This window comes from Hyposmocoma kahamanoa, unplaced genomic scaffold (assembly GCF_003589595.1).
Source record: "Hyposmocoma kahamanoa isolate Upper Pololo Valley unplaced genomic scaffold, ASM358959v1 95, whole genome shotgun sequence".
NCBI lineage: Eukaryota > Metazoa > Arthropoda > Insecta > Lepidoptera > Cosmopterigidae > Hyposmocoma > Hyposmocoma kahamanoa.
The window spans coordinates 4778260-4796197 of NW_020654972.1; the positions used below are offsets into that span (position 1 = coordinate 4778260).

The 17938-nt window shown below is 36.5% G+C and overlaps 2 protein-coding genes across 2 annotated transcripts; both read left to right on the top strand.

The window, feature by feature from the left end:
• The first annotated feature begins 207 nt into the window (after window positions 1-207).
• Window positions 208-6428, top strand: LOC113238217 (general odorant-binding protein 72-like). Its single transcript, XM_026475002.1, has 5 exons — window positions 208-298; window positions 2346-2421; window positions 3449-3537; window positions 3614-3725; window positions 6340-6428. Exons 1-5 carry the CDS (start codon window positions 224-226, stop codon window positions 6426-6428), a joined length of 441 nt encoding a protein of 146 aa, XP_026330787.1. The 5' UTR covers window positions 208-223.
• A 4517-nt stretch (window positions 6429-10945) lies between these two features.
• On the top strand, window positions 10946-15019 carry LOC113238314 (general odorant-binding protein 19d-like). Its single transcript, XM_026475152.1, has 4 exons — window positions 10946-11197; window positions 11563-11680; window positions 12893-12978; window positions 14887-15019. The coding sequence occupies exons 1-4, from the start codon at window positions 10946-10948 to the stop codon at window positions 14908-14910; spliced, it is 480 nt and encodes a 159-aa protein (XP_026330937.1). The 3' UTR covers window positions 14911-15019.
• Window positions 15020-17938: the final 2919 nt, after the last annotated feature.

Consider the following 17938-nt stretch of genomic DNA (forward strand, 5'->3'; position numbering starts at 1 on the left):
ATAATTTATATCGATAATTTCAGCATGTCCCCCTTCAAGATAATCAAGAAACAAAGTATCCAAAAGTTATCTAGTGTGGTCACCTTTCAAACCTGATTAGGTGTTAAATATCGACATTGTCATAGTGTATAATCGATCAACCGACATCATATATAGCACTGAACTTAGATCAAGGTTTCCAGAATATATTGAAGACTATGCACGACCGCAGCATCAGAGAAGGATGGAAAACATGGTACTTCAAATAGTACTCGTGAAATTTATTGTTTGTCTTATCATCATCTCTATTTGTGATGCGGTAAGAATTAATTCTGTTATAAATACATGACTTAAATTTTTCTAGCAGCCCGTCAACTTAATAGCAAGAAATGTATAGTTATGAATGCTGTTTGGTGAGTTTGAATTTGGTGGCCGTTCACATAAGGTTGTAAAATTGGATCCCTAAAACGTTTGCTACAAATAAACAAAGGAACGGATGTTGCCTGAAGGGTGTGGACGTAAAAGCAATATTCAATAGTTGGAGTTGTATTGATTGGAATGAATATTATGATGTTTTACTTACTCTGTATTTTTTGAAGAAGGTGTAAAATAACATGAGCAAGGTTGCAACCTTTCGTGAATTTTAAATAGTCGATAGTTTTATCGATAGATTATGACTGCTTTCACAATCTATCGATACAATTTTGCCAATAATGTCTGAATTATGAATGTTACGACGTTGCTAATTGCTTTATTGTTTTCTTTATTCTTATTTTGACAGTTGGTTTAGTAGTTAAATCAATTTTTAGTCATACACGTTATAATAATGACTTGTGGATTTGATTATGTACTTATATTAAATTTAAATTAAATCTGTAAAATGTGTCTCCTATTTGTATTTTTAATAGACATACTTCTAATTTTGGTGTAAATAATATGCATGAATTTTCAAAACATAACAATTTTAATGACCCTGTCCCCAACAGTTTGACGAATAATGGGCCGATGATGATTCTAATGAAACAAATTCGGATGTTTATTGCATAAGCGTAATCAACGTTCAGTACCTACTTGCAAGCGGACAACACTTTTGCGCAATTAACTGCCACTTCGTCGGGGATAGTGCAAATCCACGTATGTAGTAGGTATTGGTAAAAAGCGTGTATCTGCACCAAACCAAATTTCACAGGAGAGGCATTTCAACGACGTTCATTTTTGCACATTAAGCATTAATTTATGTTGTCTACGGACTGATAACAATAGATTCCCGTAAATCACGCTAATTTGGTTGCCACGACATTTACGCGGATTTATTTGGGGACAAAATTACCGAAATAGAGACTCATTCAAATGCTAATTACGCGTAATTGTAACATCCCCGACGATTTTGCTATATCTTCATAGAAGACCGACTATACCATGATATTCACTTATTTTTATGAAAAGAGTTACTAGTTTCTAACAAAACTTGCATAGATTCCTCGCATTTGACACAACCGGCAAAAAAGTCATTAAGACCAAAAACAAAGAACAACAACAAACGAATAGAAACATTTGTCATCTCTGCAGACACGATTTGTAGCTCAAAGCATTTGCCCTAGATTGATAATACAGACGCAGGTTCGAATCCTGTCAGATCCAAGATATTTTTACTTATATTTTTTTATTTGTTCGTTTAGCATATACCTTAAGGACTAATATACTTTTAATATAATCTTAAAACTAAATAACTAATCTATACGAAGTGCACTTGTCGCCGTCGCGTGACGCAATCTGGTGTCAGATAACCTGCCTCGGAATCGCCGATACCCTATGGTCAAAACTCCTTCACGAAGGTCGACAGATGTTGGATTGGCACTCTCACCACAAACGAATTAAAATTAACTTTGTGCCGGGAGTCCAAGCGCTCGATCTTCTGGGTGTAGTTGGCTTTTTTAATCTGATGTACTCCACTATCTCCTCAGACTTCGTGGAGTACAGCAACGTCGTCGATATGGCCGGACGCAGCAGAAAGTTGGGTCATGTCGGTTGGGCCTGTGTGACACAACACAGATTACGGCTGGTGGGTTTTCTCTGTCTTATCGTGACACCAATTCGTCTGCCTCTGTGATTTTGAAACTCAGAGACAGGCACACTGGAATTGCTTTTTTCTTTGTACTCAATCTTTGTATGAATAATTATTAGTTAGAGTTAACAAAAAAGAGTTCTAAAGGAGTTCGAGAGTTCGAACTTTAACAGCCGTAAAACGTATTTAAAAAAAGTGAAGTGAAAAGGAACGCCTATTCATACCCTGAGTTTTTGGTGCTGAGTCTACTCTAATTGAAATTGAAACAAATTTAATTTGTCTTCATTTTATTTGTTCACAGATGACGATGAAACAGATCAAGCAAACCGGAAAGATGATGAGAAAAACTTGTTTGCCAAAAAATAACGTTGAAGAGGGTAAGTGTTACAAACAAAAAGATATTTTTTTATACTACACACTTGAAGAAAAAATTGCAATTTTACTTTTTATTGGATATCGTTGCATTTTGACAATATTTATTATATATATATGTGTATACATATATATATAATAAATATTGTCAAAATGCAAAAAACTCGAGATATACATATGTATATATATCTCGAGTTCTTAGGTTTTCGCGATTGTTACACAAAGGAAATGAAACTATTTTTTCGGATTTAAATCGCGTACCTACATTTGTTTTTTTCAAACAAACCAACGGCAACGTTTCGGTCCTTTTACAGGCCTTGACCATGGGACCTATAAAGGGCCCGAAATGGTTGTTTGTTCCAAAAATACAAATATTCGCGGTTTAGATCCAAAAAAATTGTTTCATTTCCTATATACAATTATTTTATTTATAAGTATTAAGTATTATTGTGTCAGACAACCTGATCTCAAACTTGGGAACCCTTGTAATAAAGTTCAAGAGCAAATGTTTAAATCAGTGACGATCACATTATTCCTGGACACTTATAATTCAAACAAAATATTTTATTCAAAGATACTTACTTGCCATATCCCAATCAATAATGACATAACTAAGTAATTACACCTTTTGGAGTAAAACCACAGACATAATAGTTGGTGAAGTTTCAGAAAAATAATTTAGATACAGTTCGTTCTTATAAATATTTTGTAATCTTTGACTGCCTTTTTATCGTTCGAACACACTAGAGCTCTATTTACATTACCACGGTACGGACTGGAAGCGAATTTTTGGACGAAATAGCGCATAGCGTAATGAGCTTTGTGACAATTGTATATGAGCCAAACAACAGCTCGCGCGTCTTCCGGAAAATTCTCTAGCACTCTATGGAATTTGCAACCGTATCGTATCTAGTTCGTACGTTACGTATTTGATATATAGTTAATTATGCTATGTACATTTCAATTACCACAGGAATGAAAATTGAACTTTAGTTTACAGGTACATTAACGTTGTTTACGCTTTATTTTCAGAGAAGGTAGACAAAATATCAGAAGGAACGTTTATTGAAGAGAAAGAAGTAATGTGCTACATGGCTTGTGTTATGAAAATGGCTAATACCGTGAGTATACTTAAAAATTATTGAGGTAGGTTTTCAGGCATCATTTAAATTAAGAACAATTGTAATTATTGTTTAGATGAAAAACGGCAAGCTTAGTTACGAAGCCGCTATGAAGCAAATCGATTTACTGTTGCCTGATGAGATAAAAGAACCAGCCAAGAAAGCGCTCACTGCTTGCAAGAAAGTTCGTAAGTACTATTTTCTCTTCTAAACATTATTCTAAAACGATAGATTTAGTGCAAAAAAACCTCATACAGTATACGTATTCCTTGGCGGAAGTAGCTGCCAGCATTCTGATCATCGAAACCTTAAACATCAAGGTGAATTGAAAGCTAAGCAAAAAATTGAGAGGCGAGTTTCGTTTGTAGCCCTTGTACTCAACGTTTCAATCTCAAAATGCACAAAAAATGGATCATCATAAGCTGAAGTACGTGTGTGTGTCAGACCAATACTTCGTTTTTTAGAATTAGATTTTTTATATGATGCCAAGTGCTGAACGAACAAGTCGTGCGCTTGGTGGTAAACGACACGCTGTCCATAGCAGTTGCAGTGCCATTCAGAGCTTTAAATCGCAAAGATCTGAGTCGCATTGCCACTGTTCCCGTCACCCTGAGACAAGTTGACAAGTTCCATGTGCCTGTAATTTCACCAGCACTCTTATCTTTCAAAACCGGATCGCAGTAATCCTCACATTACCGCTTGGCGGCAGAGATAGTAAAGTGGCAGTACTTCACTGCCCGAACAAATTCACGAGGAGCTGTAAACCAAAGAAGCAGTGATCTAAAGGTGAGATAAACCTTTTTCTTCAGTCAACAAATATGTACATTATAATAAAAAAATTCTTTTAATGTGCAAGTCTTTGAAATAGGTTAAGTATATAAATATAGGTATTTTCTCATTTAATTTATAATAGTGAGTACTTCGAGTAAAATAAAGTACCTAATAATTACACAAAAATGGTACCGTATACGTGTTTGAGAATTTTATTTCAAGGTATTTAATAAATTACTTACAAAATGACTGAAAGAAATGGCATGTGACAAAAGTCCCAAAATTAAAAATGGAGCTCTTGCGGCGCAGCCTGTGCCAGTCATTCTAAAGCTGGCTTCCCACAGCTCGTGGAGTCATGAATACCGCCCGTACCGTACTCACCTGCAAGGTCGCGTCAGATCCGCCGTGTGTACATAACTTCAGGTTTACGGGGCGCGGCCTGTGAAATCACGGACTATGGGCCTATGGGTAGCTACCAATATTATGGAAAATTTACATCTCTTTTTTATTATTACATTTTTCTTAAGTCTTTGTGAGTGGATTTAATTTTTTTTTAAAACAGCATCGATAAAGTTGTTAATTAACACGACCGGAGTCTGCTTTCAATAATATTTATTTCCAAGAGCGCATAGCGATATATACAATAAAAAATGTCAGGTATAGCCAACACGACGTTGGGCATTTTACACATTGGACTTGGGCTGTGTCTTGCCATAAAAAAAGAAAAAGGTAGAGTTAAATAAAAACAATATTAAAGAAGATTTGAATTTTTTAATTTTATTCATTTCTGGCTACTTGACCCATATAATATATACCTTAAAGACTAACATACAATACATACATACAACACTGTACGTACAATACAATATAAGAATGTATTTATTTATTTACACGTATGAACTGCGACGTGTGGCGCAACTTGAAGGTCAACAGATGTAGAGTTGGTACTCGCACCACAAATGAATTAAAAATCACATTGTGGCGGGACCCCAACCGCTCGACCCTCAGGAAAGCATTGGCATCCGTAGACTTTGTGGATGTACTTATTTTATACTTAAACCGATCAATGAGAATGCATTCAACTCGTTCAAATTCCGTGCATGCAAATTTTTTATATCCCCTTTTGCAATAACTCTAATAGTCATACGACAAAAGTGATTATCTTATGAAAGTTATAAAAATAATACGGACAGCATGACACAAATCATGTATAATTATGTGAAATTTTATAAGTCTCCTATTTAAGCATACAAAAGTTTCATTTTTAATCGACTAATTTGGTTTGAAGAATTTTTAACCTTCTCTCCTGAAAAGTGGTCATTTTGCAGATTTGGCCTTATTTCACCAAGAGCGCGAATTCAGTAATAGACTTAGTAACTTAGAAGCAATACAGCGCTAGAGTTTTTAGTAGTAGTAGTAGAGATTTTAGTAGCAATTGCGAGCGGATTGAGAAAGAGTTCGTCCAGAGAAGTACTGCCACCTTACCTACATATCTCTGCCGCCAAGCAAGAATATGAGAATTACCGCGTTCGGTCTCTTTAAGAGTAAGGGTGCTAGTGAAATTACATAAGCGTGGGACTTGTCAACTTATGTCTCAGGCTGTGGCAGTGCCTCTCAGATGTTTGTGATTGAAAGCTCTGAATGACACTGCAACTATTATGGACAGGTGTGTCGCTTATCACCAGGCGCACGATTTGCTCGTCCCGTCTCTTAGTATCATAAAAAAAGTTTTCATTGCTTTTAATCATTATTTCCTCCTCTAGAAAATACATGCATGTACGACATCATTATTTTGTTTGATAAAATGAAATGAAAAATGAAAGAAAAAACTATATTCCTAACCGATAACCACGTCCATGTTGAAACACCTACAAAACTACATATAACAATATCTGCCTATACAAATAGTAAATAAGTACATAATCACTTCAACGTAGGTATGTATCATAAAAAATACATTACCCCTACTTAAAATCACATTTGCATGTTCAAAATGTTTATAATTCTTGTATTATTTGTATTCAATTTCAGCGGACTCGTACAAGGACATCTGCGAGGCATCGTTTCATACTACAAAGTGTATTTACAATGAAAACCCGGAAATTTTCTTCTTCCCCTAATAAAATAATTATTGACATATTTTCTTCTAACATAAATGATAGTTTTTTTTATTACAAACTTTTATTACAAACTACGCTTTTATTACTACATTTCTGATAACAAATAACTTTCTATCTAATGAAGGAATTTGTATGGGGAGCCTATATTTTTAATAATTTGATAAATTCGTTTATTATCAACAATTATCATTACGAAATACGCTCATACCCTTTCGTAACATCTGTTTAACTCATTAGGCACTGGATTTATGTTGCGGATCGTACTGCACCTACGCATTCCAATCGCAAGGTCAGTGTTTATTGCAGTGAACAAAAATGATTACGTTATCTCAAAAATGTATGTGTGTGTGTTCATTTTACAAAAATGATTACGTTTAATCAAAAGATTTCATATCCCATAATGTCGATCCTTTTTCTATTTTATCTATAAACATTTCTGTATCAAAATCGCTCCTTTTCCCTTCATACGTGCACTCGCTCTGAAGTTCGCCCGTAAACAGAACGTAACCAAAGAGTTTCTAGTATCACGACTCGCGCGAGCCACGTGCTTTATGCGCGTGAGTCGAGTGTCAGCGTGCAATAAACTCGCGCGATGCTTATGGAGATGACATTTAGCGCTCATGTACACGATGCCGCCGTCACCGCGCCACCGCCGCGGCACCATTCGCCAATATTTAGTTTTGTTTATTCCATTACCGGCCGCCATCGTATGCGCACTTACCTACCCACTTAACTTTTTAGTAATCTATCATGGAAAATTTTGATTACGAAACGTTCATAACTTTGGTGGAGGACAGAGAAGTGTTATGGGATAAAATCAATCGGCGGTGGCGCGGTGGTGAACGTATACACAGCATAGAGGCGCGGTGGCGGGACGGTGTCGACACGGCGGCGGCATCGTGTACACGAGCGTTTAAGCGTTTAACTATAGTTGAACGTCAACGGCGAGGTATACCTCGCCGACCGACGTGGATATGCGTATCAATTCGCGTGGGGACGATTCGCGACGAATTCTGGACAAGGTCTTAAGAGTGCTTCAAGAACTAGGTGTATATTTCTATTCCAGAAAATATTTATTTATCATCCACTTATGTATTCCTCGCATAGTTTATGATAATAGTGTAGATTTTGTACTAAACATTAATTACATCCAAGAATATAAACAACAAGCAAATTGTTATATGACGATTAAGTTTTTTCCTGTCACACTTCCGTTGCAGAATAGTGCACCTGCGTAGTAATTACTTATGTACGTGAATACGCGCAATTCATTGTTACCTAGAAAATGTAATAGCGATATGCTTTTATAATTGGTTTTTTTTTCTTATTAACCTATTGTGTCCCACTGCTAGGCAAAGGTCTCCTCAAAATCCTCCAATGCTCTGTGTCTTTGGAAGTTTTATTTAGCTACTTAAAAAACTAAATTCTATCTAAAATCATGCACTGCTGCGCCTTGAACCAGTGCAACAAGAATATCGTCTGACAAATAAAATGAGATTTTGTATAAAAAACATTTGATTAAATTTGTCAAACTTCAGCTATCCCGATTTTTTTCGTCCCATACAAAAACATATTTCTTACATGAAACTGAGTCGATCAACACTAAAAAAAATTGACAAATTTTATTCATTTTTAAGGACAACACACGCTTGACCAAATAATTAACTATGGCATTCTATTTTTATTCAATTAAAAGAACTTTTATTACTATAATTGAATCAGTTTTGTCATCTGTTAACTTATTGTTCCTCTTACAGTAGGAAAAGTCTCTCTACGATTGTCATATTAAATGTATGGGAGCGTTTAATGTTAAAATTTTGGATATTTCTAGTTTTATTTTTAAAACGTTATTGATGTCGATTTATTCATTAGGTAACGTATTTTCGATATTAGTTTAAAGCTTTTTTGATATTTCTTATATTTATGGAATAATCGCCTGGGCACACTTAACGATTACACCCTGTACAGATAGAGGTAATTGAATATTATAACAAATAAAACTGATAAAAATAATGGCAATAACGATAAATTTACCTCTATAAACACTAAATCCAATGTAGGTGAACAACCCAACCAAAGGAATTAAAAAGTATAATGCGTAAAGCCTAAGGTAGCTTAGCACGTATACATTGCATTAGAACATTCAATATAATCAGGATGTAGAGCACATCAGGATGGAGGTACTGTACTGTGGGAGCGTAGCCGTGGTTGTAGCGTAGAGAGAGGTACTATTTAATAATAAACGAGGAATATATTCATAATTAAAGATTTACTGTGAGCGTTCGGTTTGAAGATTTGTCCAGAACTCTCTCGATGTTCATTTGACAACAACCTTCTATTTTTTATACAATTCTAAAAATAAAAAAGTAGCCAGCTCTACACGCTACTGTACCTAAATTAGGACATATAGTAGGGGAGAGCGGAGCTGAACGTTCCGATTTTCAAATAACTTGCAGTTTTATACTGAAAATGAAGGATTTGATTTTCAACATGTGGAAATGTTGAACAAATGTTCATCGCTTTTTGTAATAGTATAGTCACTTCTACTAATATCTCAATAGTCTTTTTCACAGAGGCAAATTATTGACAAATTTCGGAGCGGAACATTCAGCCCCGCCTTGGGGCCCCTTGTTCCGCCATTGAGGCAAATTGTTTCGCCTAGATTATGACAGAATAACAAAGATTTTCTTAGATGAAACCACTTATTTTATAATTGTACGCATGTAATGTTTTTCATCGCTCATTTCTTCATCTGAATCACAGTTGAGACACACATAAGTGACTCTATCATCTTGTCTAAATATATGACATGAGCCCGTTTGTAGTTTGGCATCCTTAAAACAAAGAAAAATGGTCATAAAAATTTTAAGTATGATTGCAGGTCAATTGGGGAAATTGTTCCTAGGAACAACCAGCCCCTCAAGAGAGGAACTTATAGCCCCAAATTACGTTTTCATACGAAGACTGACATACCGGCAAAGTAAAAGAATCAATCAAAAAATACTCAAACAATAAGATTCCTTACTAATGTTACTACAATTTAGAAAAGTTACGTATGAATCGGCCCATAATAAACAAAGACAGACCAAAAAAATTAAACAAGAAAAAGAATTACTTAGGTACGTGATATTTTAACAGCTCCACTCACATAGCCACACGTCGTCGCCGGAGTTACTGAAATGGTTGCCGGCAAGACGCATCACCTGACGCTTTAACAACGCGCTTCACATGTATTGCTACATATTTTCCTGCAAAGTTATTGCTGTGAGAACAACTTACCCCGGGAACTACCAGCCCCGGTCTCCCCTATAAGCAAAGCTGAAGCCGTCCCGATATCAAAACGCTTTTGTTTGCACGTTGAGATTGTAGGTAATCCAGTCCCTTCTTTTGTCGCCTTTTTTTTTGTATAAACATTATGTTTTTTTACAAAAAGACCATAATTTGATACGATTTGGAGATTGTCCTTCAAAATCACTTATGGGTGAATATTGTATACACGTACAAGCATGTAAAAATGTGTTCCGCTATTCGGAACTAATATAGTTACGGTCATTAACAACGATATCAAAAAACTGAGCAAATGATAGATTTGCAAGATAAATGCTAAATACCAGTGAATTTATACAAAAATAATATAAAAGGAAAAAAATACTAACATTGAATTATTATTCGACGGAGCTCGTACGTTACAGTGAATATGTCTGTTGTGCTCAAATTTATATTAAGTTACTCTTTGCTTAGTGTCGCTTACGTAAGTAAATAGGTATCTAAGTTTTCAATTTAGGAAGAAGATGACATGTACCTTCTAAAAGCATTAGGCTTCTTCCCTTGCTCTGCTTCCTGTTCTGCTTCACAAATAAACGAAATAAAAGCAATACCCAAATCCACCATACTTATCATGTAAAAGACCGACACTAAACAACTGAACACCTACTACGAGTATATACTACCTACTACGAGTAGATACTACCTACGCCTTGAGGCGCAGTCGCGAACATTCTCGAACATTCTCGCGGATTCCGTTCTATATCTACCGTTTCACGGCAATGTAATTCAGCCTTAATGTTTAAGATGGTCATGCACATGGCGGAAATTCGCGTGACATCATTTTCAGCCACGCCAATTACCTTGTTTTAACCTAGCGAATTCCCTATACTATACCAGAACAAGGGAATTCTACTAACTACTACGAACTACTTGGAACACGAAGCCCAGAACCGGTTTAGAACAGTTAATTTCCTAAATTCTTCGAAACTGGGACCTCCTCGTCCAGCGCCCGGAGTGCAAACCGTTAGACCAAAGACGTCAAATAATTTGGAGAACACTTTGTCTTTGCACTCGTGCTAAGCTTGCAAGCGCGTAATATCTGGGGGTCTACTCTCGCTCTCCGTCCGAAACAATTAACATCAAATAAATAATATTCGACCAAATTATAAAGACAATGTCAAGTATGAAGCTTCATTCGCATCATGAGTTTTTTAATTTGGTTGAATATTACTTATTTGAAGTAATTGTTTATGACGAATCGAACGGAGAACGACAGTACAGGGCCAGACTCAGACATCCCCAGCGCATTTCACGTGACAGCTTTATTTTCTAAGGCGAGGACGGAAGATGAAATCCGGTCCTGGTTCGTGAGCCTCGGCATGGAGTGCAACAAAGACTATGAAATCACGGTAGAAGAAATGACTCAACTCCACGCGCACAATGTCCCAGACAGCGAGAATGCCAAATGTCTGTTGGCTTGCGTTTACAAAAAAGCTGCATGGGTAAAAGAATTCAATATCTTTTATCGCTTTACCGTGTAGGTCACAACATTTATTTAAATTTCACATTCACCGTGGTTATAAAGTTCTATTTTCAATAAAGTACTTGAAATTGTAAGGTACCTACATTTTCCCAATCATCTAAAAAAGATTTAAGGCTTCTTTTCATTTTTGCTGTCCCAATGGAGAACTACCTATTCCTATTTTTTTTATCAGTAGTGCCTAATGCTTTTCACATTCGACATATTTTGAAAACCACCAGCATGTTAGTTTATGATAGACGTATTTTCCTTCACTTTAAAGTGGGAATATTCCTTTTTCCTTTGCCGTAGTAGAATAAGTAACATAAACGTCCAATTAATATTTAGATGAACGACAAGGGCATGTTCGATGTGGCCAGTGCGGACGCATTTGCGGAAAAAGAACATATCGGCAACGCAGAATTCATTGATAAATCAAAGAAACTCTTTGACGAATGTAAAACAGGTAAGCATTGATTTTTCCAGCCCGTAATTACACACTAACCCCAAGTTTCCCAGTGTCGTCCATACGGACCTTAGTAGGCTAGCACGACAGGGTGCGATTTGCGCGAGAGCGACACATAAGTCGCACCCTGTCGTGCTTACTTGCATGAGTCCGATATAGAAGTCGTGTCTTGTCGCATTAGCCCTACTGGAGGTGTATGAGATGAACCAAGGGGACTGTGTGGGAAGTGAAAAATATTTTAAGGGTGATTGAAGAATTGCACTGGCGCCGCAAGATTGAAAGTTTCTAAAGCGACGGAATCGATCATGCGTAGTTTTAGAACTTTTAATTGGATATCGTAAAAGATAATTTACTTGGAGGTTCATGACAAAGTTGTTTTTTTATGGTAAGGGGGGTTTTTTAAGGTAAATCCGGAAACCACTGCTCTAATCAAACAAACAACAAACTTAGTGCATCAATTTCGGAAACTTCTCACTAATTCTCACACTAACTAGGAATTATCGGTTAACGCGCCGTTCCACGTTTCTTCAGTATAAATCTTACCGAATACATTATACACAGAACCGTTCACACGGTGTTTGTGCTGCAAAAAACGCACACAGCTAAATACGTTTATCGAACAAGCGCCAGACTTGTCAAGCAAACCGAATGAACTGGTTTGCAGTAGCGCATAGTATTGTCGCAGTAATACACCATCTCTTTCACACGTCGCAATATCACACGTTTTTACAGACTATCAACCGAACCAAACCGTATTTATTTAATGTAAACTCGAGTTCTCCAAACGTTTTAACAAATTGTCCAAACTATTTAAGGGCATCCGACAGTAATTGAAAAACATTTTTTTATCTTTTTACATTTTCGTACAATTTTTCAAAGATGTGTTTGTACGAACTGCTTCTTGATTTATAAGATGAATCCAATACCTTGTTACATCCAGGGCGAAACCTTTGGGAGTCTTCTATACCAGTATACAAGTGCAACAAAGCGTGGGTCCATCACAGACGTGTTCTCAATGTGACTGCTATATGTACACTGCGGGTACCAGTCTTTTAGACGAATAAAAATATTTCGTGTGAATATCCCACTGTCTATCCGTTTATAATCAAATACGATAAACTCTCGAAGAAATAAATAAGCAGTAATCATTTATGATGCCACTTAATTTTTTTATTAGAATGTACAAATAAATATTGACATTATAATTTACAGTAAACGATGCAACTGTCGCAGACGGCGAAAAGGGATGTCAAAGAGCAGAATTACTTACCAAATGCTTGACTGAGAAGGCGCCTCAGGTAACTTTTCTATTAGAAAAATTGAACTTTGTTATGCAAACAAGAACCAACCCACACCTCGAGTGAAATTGAGTTATGTATTCAGGTAGAACACCAGGCGTGTCCTTTACCCACTCACAAAAGCTCCTGGCAATAAACCAAGCCAAAACGGAGAAAATAAAAGTCCTTCAGGGTCCCAACCCTAAATAAGTAACTTTTTAACAGCTAAAAAGAATCATGCTGCTTAAGTTCATATGATGTATTTTTTTTAAATATACTAAATGGATCCATGTCACATGTACTGAATTACTGTAGATCTTTAGCGTTTTCATTACGAAAACTAGAACATGGATCTCGTTAACTAAATAAAAAGATACATAATTTTTCTATTTATTGGTGTATTATGTAAGTTTCCCTATACCAGTCTCAATGCTACACATCACTCACGCTGTTTGTCTCAAATAACTTACCTATTTATTTTTTCACACTGTTTTTACAAAAATTTAATTATCTCGAAAGTGACATTTTGTGGGTTGATTCTAATTTGCATAACTATGTCCAATTATTCTTCAATTGTGACCATAATACATTAAAAACAAAATATCGCTTTTAAAGTGGTCACACACGGCGATTTTTCGAACGCGCGATCGCAACGCTACACTTGCAATTTATAGGCGCTTGCATCGATACAAAAGCGCGACTACATCGATACAAACGCGCATTCAGCGCGATTCAGGCGCGCGCTTGCATCGTGTTTGCATCGCTGCTTAAAATCGCGCGCTTGTGTTAAACAGCCCATTCACCACCTGCATGGCAGTCCACCACGCCGGCAGGAGACTGCTCACACATTATCCTGCATATGGACATCATAGATTGCAGGATGGCTTGCACGCTGCGACTACATTTATAATCCTGCATTACGCGGCGGACGGCAAGGTGGCCTGCAATGCAGGATAATGAATGTCCTTCAAATGTAGACGATTAGCGACTGCATCGCGTTTGAATCGCTACTAAATGTCGCCGTGTGTGGTTACACATTAACCTCCTAGCTTCTAAGGGCACAGGAGGTTTTAGGTACCTACTACCTTTTTTTTGTTTACCATGGGGTCTCTGTCACACAGGGAAGAATGTTTTGTACACGATTAATAAGATCAAAAGAAATTAAACGTTATAATACCATTTAACACAATTTTTCTAATTGGTTGTAACATAAAAACGAGAAAAAACTTTTTTACCTGTAAAAACTTTGCTTTGAAATTGCATACCATACAGAAAACGTACAAATTTTCTGGTTTCATTATTTAAAAACAAAATGGGAACATTATTATTGGAAATCTGTAGTATATTTCAACCAAACTTCTAGAAACTGATGATAAAGAACAAGAACCTACAAATGTATAGATTTGCGAGATTATATAAATACCACTATGTAGCTATGTAAATACCAGTATGACGGAAACAAAAGTAAAGTTTCAGGGATATAGGTATTCTTTTCCACACACTTGCTGCTCATTTTTTTAAAAGCAATAGCAATCGACGAGACGGACAAGTCGTGCGCCTGATGGTAAGCTACACGCCTGTCCATAACAGTTACAGTTCCACTCAGAGCTTTCAATCGCAAAGATCAGAGGGGCACTGCCACCGCGCTCATCACCCTGAGACATAAGTGGACAAATCCCTTATGACTGCAATTTCACCAACACCCTTACCCTATAAAACTAGAACACAGTACTACAGACACATTACTGCTTGGCGTAATGTGGGTGTAGTACTGCGTTTTTAAAATATTGTTAAATAGAATCAGCAGTGACCACGGTCACTCACCATCAGCAGTGCCTGCCAGCCTGCCTGTTCGAATGCCATAAAAAATTTAAACACAATAATATAACAAAAGAAATAAGTAAAAGTTATAATATTTTATTATTCTAGATGGGCTTCAACATTATGATGTAACTAAATAGGATACCACAAGCTCCACGTAGTCTCCAAGAAGTACGAAGATAGAAGGAAATAAAATTAATTCATTAAGTTGCAATATAGGCCTAATAAAAGTGTTTTAAAGTGATATCATGCTTTTATTCGTAATAATATCCTTAGAAATGACATAAGAAAATGTATCTAAAACATGGTTTAAAATATGTTTACTAATATATTGTTGCTTATTACGTACGTATTATGAAAATGTTATGAAAACTTTAAATTGGAGTAGAATCTCAAAAAAAAAATTACCGAACTTTATTTACAGCTGACAATTTAACGAACTTTAAAAGGTGGTTCACTTTTAATAATGTACACACGCCAGCACATCAAGCTACACATTGACGTATCTTGTTCCGTTGAACTGGAGGCGATTTTCGAACAAAAATGTGTCGTTGTCCGTACGTTACGTAGAACGGAAAAAATCCTTAGACTTCCGCAAGATGGCGTCGTCCCAAATATGCAATTCTAAATTTAAATTTAACATTTATGGAATTAGTGTTAGTTTTATTTTTTATTATTTAAATATTAATATACTAAACGTTATTGTGAAATATTATGTAAAATATACAACATACTCGAATACTAAAATAATAAACATGCCTTTGAAATAAGACAGAGAACAAAGTGTCCAAAATGATCCTTAAATTGCCAGCCTTTATTCATTTAATGAGATTCACATCACTCGATACAAACAATTTACGCCTTTGTCAACACAAAAATATGTACGTTCTTACAATTACGTAGAGTCAGCGTCAAAATAATCTGAGAATTCAAACCGTAGAGGAAGTAAAGAAACTACATACAATAGAGTAGTCTGGTCAGGTCACTAATTATATATATATATAAATTAAAACTAATTTGCTACACGGTTAAAGTTTAGTCAAGGTTAAATCGTGCAGTTGCTTCGGTGAGTATCTGCATTGCGTAGCAGGAAGAGAGGCAGCTTCCGTCTGCCACGACTGCGGCGCGCCACGCCCTGGCAGAGTGTACAGCTTGGGGCCCTCAGCGGCACTCCCTGCCTGCCTTAGTAGGAGGAAGTCTCTCGCTGCCAATTACCGTGAGCGCAATGTTCGGCAGCGAGAGGTGCTGGGAGGCAATGGTCTCCTTTTGCGAGAGCGTAATTTCGCAAGACGCCTCGGAGCGGCTTAGAGAGGACGACCCCTCGCTCACCCGCTCAGAAGACGGCGGCCGGGGAGACGAAGGAGACAGTACGCCCACCTTCTTCTCCCGCCGTATTCTGGGGTCGGGGGACCCTTACCACCAAGTGGCCCGCCTGCCATGGGCCATCCGCAGAGACGTCCCAGTAGCGCGCGTAAGCGGATTCTGAGTCGTCTATCTATGGCGGTGGGGTTTTAGTGGGTGTACAGGGGCTACCGCCTGGGAGTCCCACACAACCGCTCGCTGTTCCCCCGACGCGAATGGTATGCTTAACGCATAACCCAGCGTAAAAAAAAAGGTTAAATCGTGCAAAATACGCTCAATGTCATAGACCCTGAGATGCTTCGTGAACAGGCGAAACAGGTGGTGGTGTTTCTGACTGTAGTTGGTCCATGTATTATTTTATTAATTTTATTTGGAGGGAGGGTGGTAAAATAAACTGTATGAAATAAATATTCAACACAAGCGTAGCTATTTTGAACGACTGAGTTCGCGGAGTAACAAAGCAATTTACTTCCATTTTTATTATCATGGATTTCCGGAAAATAAAGCCTGAATGCTGAATCTATTAACAACACACAACTGTCACACATAGGGATCGATTATTGAAATTCTGCTGACAGAATTCACATGCGAAATACACATGATCGTATTTTTTAAATTCTTATCATTCGAATCCGCAACGGATTTGTTAAGAGTCATTTGCGAATAAAATAAATTACATTTCTATTAGTTGAATTTTATGTAGCTGTCCACTTGATAGAATATGCTTTAGCTCAATGTACCTAAATGTCTAGCAAATAATTGAAAGAGGACCTTAAATTCAGTCACTTAAGGTTGAGTTATTATCATATCTAGGGGTATTTTTGTATGTTTGAACGCACACATTGTTCTGCCACTGACTTTATTTCGACCCTAGTCCTACGTAAAGTATCGTATATCGAAATTGCCAAGTTTACAGGGGAGCGTTTTAAAGTTTTGAATTCACTGAAATGGGTTTTTTGGGCGTTTTAAAGTTTTGAATTCACGGAAAAATTAATTGGAAAATGATAAAATAAATTGTGGTTGTTCACCTAACCGATATCTAGGATTTTATAACACTCTGTATGAGAACGAGCTTTGCCGAATAAAACTGAGAAATGCTAAAGTCACGTGTTATGCTCATTTCGGTGAATTTAAAACTTTAAAACGCTCCCCTGTAAACTTGGCAATTTCGACATACGATACTTTACGTAGGAGGGGGCGAATTTCGTTAGTAGGTAATACTAAATTGAAAGTTTTATAACAACATATACACCTTAATCAGAAGTATACACACTATCATCACAATTTACAAAAAAAATACAACAGTAATTTATTAATGTTACAAAAATATTTCTTGATACCAGCGATGTATAAAAATATACTGTAGAATGAATGAAACAAAAATCTTATCTTTTCTTAACAAGAAAGAAATTATAGTGCTTTAAAGCCTGCTAATTTTACATTACATTGCACGATATCATTAATGTATATATTAAACATATAATATTGCGCAACTATTATGAACTATTATGTAATTGCAGTGTCATTGTTTTCATATAAAATACGACGTAAGACGGCGACGTTATTACGTATACATGAAAAATATAAATAAAAAAATACAAAAACATTACATGCCTAATTATATTCGGCTGCCATAATCATTTCTCCATTTCGAAATTTTCGAGTATAATTTTTTTTAATATATCAAAGATACACGCTTGGCCACAATCTCACCTGATGTTAAGCGACGATATGACCGACGACGGGACGCGTTTGCCTAAAAAATGCCTATTCACTCTAGCCTTGATTAGTCCCAAAC